The following is a 5705-nucleotide window of genomic DNA, read 5'->3' on the forward strand; positions in this document are numbered from 1 at the left end:
CAATCAAGATAAGCTCTCCCAAGATGGCGGCTCCTGGAACAGCTGAGTGTCTTGATCCAGAAAATAATGGATTTCTGGATTCTCCTTCAAATTCCCCAGCTATAAACCCTCTGATCCTCCAAACATACCTTTATATTTGTTCCAGAGTTCCAACACCATCTCATGAGCCCTCTTGACCTGGTATTCCATGTCTACCCGATCCGCCATCTTGAAGGTGGAAGGCCTGGTAGTGTAGTGGTTGAAAATCTGGCTGCAAACCCTGCGGTCAGGAGTTCGAATCCATCAGGCCCTCCGTGTGAGAGAGATGAGGTTTTCCGCTCCTTGCAGTTAAACAGCCTTGGAGTCTGGTAGTGTAGTGGTTACGAATCAGGCTATGAACCGCTAGGTCAGCAGTTCAAAACTATCAGCTGTTCTGTGGGAGAAAGATGAAGCTTTCTGCTCCCATAAAGATTTACAGCCTCGGAATCCCTATACAGGGTCGCTATGAGGCAGAACCAACTCCACAACACATAACAATAACAATGCACTCCCTGACATTTGGAATCTGAGGTAACAAGCTAGCCCTGATATTTGTGGAAATGTTCCTTTCTGGTTTTCTGAGACTGACCACTGTTACTCTCTGCTTTTGTTCCAAGAGTTCTTCGTCAGCCTGTGGGCAGGATTTACTTCGCAGGCACTGAGACTGCCACACATTGGAGTGGCTACATGGAAGGGGCTGTGGAGGCCGGGGAGAGAGCTGCTCGAGAGGTAAGGCTCAGGATCACAGGCTGTGGGGAAGGAGGCACTGCATAAGTCTGACAGGCTGGAGGTCAATTCCTCAAAAGTTTTCACCTGAAGATCCTTGCAGTTGTTGTTATTAGGTGCTATTGGGTCAATTCCAACCAACTCATAGTGACCATATGCACATCAGAACAAAACACTGTTCGGTCCTGTGCCATCCTCACAATTGTTGTGTTTGAGCCCAGAAGACCCGTGAGACACCAGTTTAACAGTAGTTTTGGGTGGTGTGAACACCGTAATCCGAAAGTAATGACTATAAATATCTAGCACTTCACCCAAGATAGAGAAAGACCCCAGTGGACAAACAATCAGCATGGCTATAATTGAGAGCTGAAAATAACCCCCCAAAACAAATCAAACCAATTACTATAGAGTTGACACTGACTCATGGCAACCCTACGTATGTCAGTTTAAAAACCTGCACCATGGGTTTTTTTTTTTTTTTTAATGTTTTATTGTGAATTATGTGGTAGTTTACATGAGAGAACATTAGCTTTACATCCATTCTGTTGTATATTGTTTCATTTCCATGGTTACAATCCCTTCCATGCATCATCAAGCAACCAAAGTGTATACCCTGCAAGCCTGCCCCACCCCCCCCACCCCCAGTCGTCAGCACGCATCCCCTCTTTCTCTCTGGGTCTAAAGTCTCCAGCCACTCCATCTCTCCATATCATCATCTCTGCCTCCATCTCTGGCATCACTGCTTCTCTGGGTAGGGTCCCGCTCTCAGCTCTTCTCCCTTGATGGTCCCAGGGACCTCCGCTCCTAGACTGCAAAGTTAATCACTCCAAAATGTCTACCTTTACATTTCCAATCCTCATAATCAGTCCTGATAACACTTTTTCACTACTGTATCACAAGGGACCTATCCACATTTCCTTTTATCAGTCCCTTCTAGACAGATTGGATACTACTCAATGGAGGTTTTACCTTCCTCCATGCCCTCTGGATCTAGGTTCCTTCTTGAAAGCTTGTAAGCCAGTCACTTCTTGCCTTTGTAGCCCCCCATTTTGGGTAGCCAATGTCCAAGTTGCCCATCCCTGTCTACCCTGTGTATGGAGGGGATGGGAATGATCCTCACTGTAACCATAGGCTTTTTAATGACTGGGTTTTCAGAAGTAGATCATCAGGCTTTACTTCTGAGTAGCCTTTGGATGGACCTAAACTGCCAAACTGTTTGTACCACTAAGCACTGGACCAACAGGGTGATTTGAACTGCAAGATCGGTGGTGTCAAAGTCACCAGCTGCTCCTTGGAAACCCTATACAGGGTCGCTATGAGATGACTCTGACTGGATGGCACTTAACAAAACAAAACAAATGTTATTTATTAGGACTCTATTTATATATTTACCAACAGTTCCTCTGATCTCATCCCTACTAAGATGTGTAGAAAACACTTAATATTTACAGTGAGCCTAGTGACTGAAACCTATTATACTATAAATAAAAGACCTTTAGGATTTTTTCAAAGGTTGGGTCAACTGTTTGGGCTTTTGTCCTTGTTTATTTTGATGAATATCACCCAAAGACATTCAGTTCTTTATTTAAAGAACAGATCGTGAAAAAAATGGTGTTACTTTTGCTATTTGCCAAGATGTTCTTTTATTTCAGATCCTGCATGCCATGGGGAAGATTCCAGAGGATGAAATCTGGCAATCAGAACCAGAGTCTATGGTAAATTACATTTTATTTCATGCATTTAAATCTCTTTCCTCTAAAGGCAATTAATAGCAAAAAGAACACATGTGTATACAATCATGTACCTTTTCCTAAGTGACTCAACCAGTCGATGCTTAAGGAAGTGCCATTGGTTAGAGTAGGGCTGAGGAAAATTTAGAAGAACTTTGATAATTTCAAGGAGCACTGGTGACAGTGGGCTAAGCATTCAACTGCTAACTAAATCCACCAGTAGCTCATTAAAAGAAAGATGAGGCAGTCTGTTTCCTTAAAGATTTACAACCTCAGAAACCCTATGGAGCAACTCTACTCTGTTGTAGAGTTGACTCAATGGTAGTAGATTTAATAAATGCAAGAGTTAGCATATCCATTTCAGATTATTAAGGGAAATTAAGATTTTTTTGGTGAAGATGATTTCTGTCAGAAAGCTCTACAAGTGTACGTATTAGGAATGCGCTAAATACATTCCTGTTGAATAAATCTCTAACTTAGTGACTCTCAATAGGGACTAGGAAGTGAAAGGACTGATGTCAGTATCTCCTGCCTGGGGGGCAAAGGGGTGGAGTGAAATGGGGTATATTTAGATTTAAAACACATGTTCAATATACCTATCATTGAAATAAAACCCCAGGAAATCTTCCTGGCTGAAAGAGTGGATACATAGGACACAGGGTGAAACATCATCCATGACAAGGGTCAAAAGGGTTAAACATGTTCCTCTATCCTTTTAAATGCAAAGTCATTCTCTTAGTACTTCTGGATGATATGTACTTGCAGGCTGGGTGCATATACTCAACAAATATTTATTAAACACCTACTCTAACTATATTGGAAAGATATAGTGATGTTTTATAGAGTTTAGTGTCTGACGAGGGAGTAAATTTGATAACCAAAAAGTACAAGTAAGATGAAGAAAACATGCTGCAGAAGAATGTAAAAGAGGGAGCCACCCTAAGGAAATGAAGTTGAAATTTAGACTTAAAGGATGAGTCTAGATTAATCAAGTCAGTTCAAGTCAAGTTCAGTAGGGAATAGGGAATCAATGTAATGACGGTTATGTGCAATAGCTGAGAGGTTGGCAAGGATGGAGAACTGTGGGAAAGAGACTTTGTGAAGCAAAGTGCATAAGCCCTGTACTAATAATGTCAAATGTTCTCTGAACCTAGGATGTGCCTGCACGGCCTATTACAACAACCTTCTTGGAGAGAAATCTTCCCTCTGTGCCAGGTCTGCTGAGACTGATTGGATTGACCACTATCTGTTCCGCAACTGCGCTTTGCTTTCTGGCACACAGGAAGGGGCTACTTGTACGGGTCTGAAGAGGGAATCTCTGTAACCACACACTTTTCTTAAACTCTTTAGTGTGTGGTATTGGGGAAAGTAGCATGAAAATAAGTCAGACTTCTGACCCCAGGAAATACATAATCTCTCTTTCTCCATTTTGATCCCTGGTGATCGTCCTTTGCTCTGTCTCACCCATTTTCAACTTTACTCAAATCCTATGGCCCATGGGTTGGTTCCAATTCACAGCGACCCTATAGGACAGAGTAGAATTTTCCACAGGGTTTCCAAGTCTGCAATTCTTCATGGAAGCAGACTTCTCCCGTAGAGAGGCTGCTGCATTTGAACTGCAGACCTTTTGGTTAGCAGCCATGTGCTTCAACCACTGCATCATCAGGGCTCCATATCTCCAAATTTACTGTCCCTCAAATCATTAATTGAACAAGCTTGTTTAATGTCATTGCGGTTCATAACACACTTTGTCCCATGCAGAAACAACTAGCTTTTTCCCACCTCTGGCTTTGTGCTTATTGTTTTTCTTACCAGTAATATCATCAATTTCCCAAGTCCTCTGCATTTGTCCTTAGAATTTTGAATAGTGGTGACTGGGAGACCTTAAATGCCATCTAGTTCATTTAAGAGTTGAGTGAGTTGAGTAAGCTGAAAGCAAGAGAGGTAGAACTTATTTGGCTAAGAGCCACAATAACCCACTCATCTTCTTGGGATTAGAACACTGATCCATTGCTTTTCCCACCTCCTAGGATTTATTCATGAGTCATCCTCCTCTACTTTGTGTCACAGTTGCTGATTGTATGGGTGTGCTCCATAATAAATTGTTTTGCACTACTTAAATGCTATTTAGTATATATCCTTAAGGTTTGCTATCTTATGCAGTGTGTCTCTAACTGATTTTTTAAAATTGTTTTGTGAGGCTTGAAGTCTTGTCTGTTCTTTCTTCCATATCCTCTATTGTATCTTGATACAAGGTCATTGCACAATAAGTAATGAAAAATAAAGTTGATTAACCAGATATCTGCTGTCTTTTCTTTTTGGTTAATGACTTCAAGGTTTTGTCAGATCAAATAAAGATATATAAGTTAGGAGGCGGGGCTTAATGCTGGATAGGGTAGAGGTGCAGTGAAGTTCTGCATCAGCAATACCACAGAATACCAGGCAAAGCAGGCTCAGGGAGAGCTCCAAAACTCTGAACCACATATGTAGGAATATTTTAAAAGTTTAAAGGTTTATAGCTCGTGGAACTTGTAGCAGAAGCAAGAAATCTTGTTCTTTCGAACCTGCCAGGCTCAGCAGCCCAGTGCCGACAACTTGGGCAAGACCAAACATCAAGACCAAGCGGGGGAGCAAGCAGACCCTTCTTGACTAACACTGTGGGAACATTGGAGAAAAAGGTTGACAATATTTTTTGTTTTGTTTTGTTCTAATTATTTTGGTATCTCTTCATTGGCCTCTCACTGCGCACCTCCATTCTGGTGACTAGAGGGGGTGCCTGAGTGAGTAGACACCCACCACCCCCACCACTGGAGGGCTCTTCTACCACACATGTGCACAGATCCTTTCAGCATTTAAAGGGACTGTGCCTACTTAAAACCAACCAGTAGTGCAAAATGACCACAACTGGCCCTGACTGTTTATTAATAGGGAAAAGGCCAGAACAGGGCTTGTGGAGTAGGAGAGAGACTAAAACCAAAATGGGCCTAAAATTAAATCCTGAGGCACAGCATAATAACAAATAGTGGCATCTTTAAATTTATTGGGCATCCTTGAAGGCAAGAAGCTGAAAGACGATATTAAAGTCATACTCATATTAGGCTAAATAATTTTCTCTTTCTTTCTTTCTTCTTTTCTCTCTCCACTCTCTTTTCTGCGATTATGAACTACAGTATGCAATCTGGTGGGGTTTTTTTGTTTTGTTTTTGCTGTTGCTATTTTGGTCTTTCCCCC

At 41.8% G+C, this 5705-nt stretch overlaps 1 protein-coding gene across 1 annotated transcript in view; it reads left to right on the plus strand.

Annotated features, from left to right (window-relative positions):
• MAOB (monoamine oxidase B) overlaps positions 1-3843 on the plus strand; it is a 199180-nt gene extending 195337 nt beyond the window's left edge. The window contains exons 13-15 of the mRNA XM_006864255.1: positions 636-747; positions 2397-2459; positions 3629-3843. Coding sequence (XP_006864317.1) covers positions 636-747; positions 2397-2459; positions 3629-3781 — 328 coding nt within the window. The 3' untranslated portion in view covers positions 3782-3843. The remainder of the gene's footprint in view (positions 1-635; positions 748-2396; positions 2460-3628) is intronic.
• The last annotated feature ends 1862 nt before the right edge of the window (positions 3844-5705 follow it).

Source organism: Chrysochloris asiatica, unplaced genomic scaffold (genome assembly GCF_000296735.1).
Source record: "Chrysochloris asiatica unplaced genomic scaffold, ChrAsi1.0 scaffold00062, whole genome shotgun sequence".
In the NCBI taxonomy this organism is placed as follows: Eukaryota; Metazoa; Chordata; class Mammalia; order Afrosoricida; family Chrysochloridae; genus Chrysochloris; species Chrysochloris asiatica.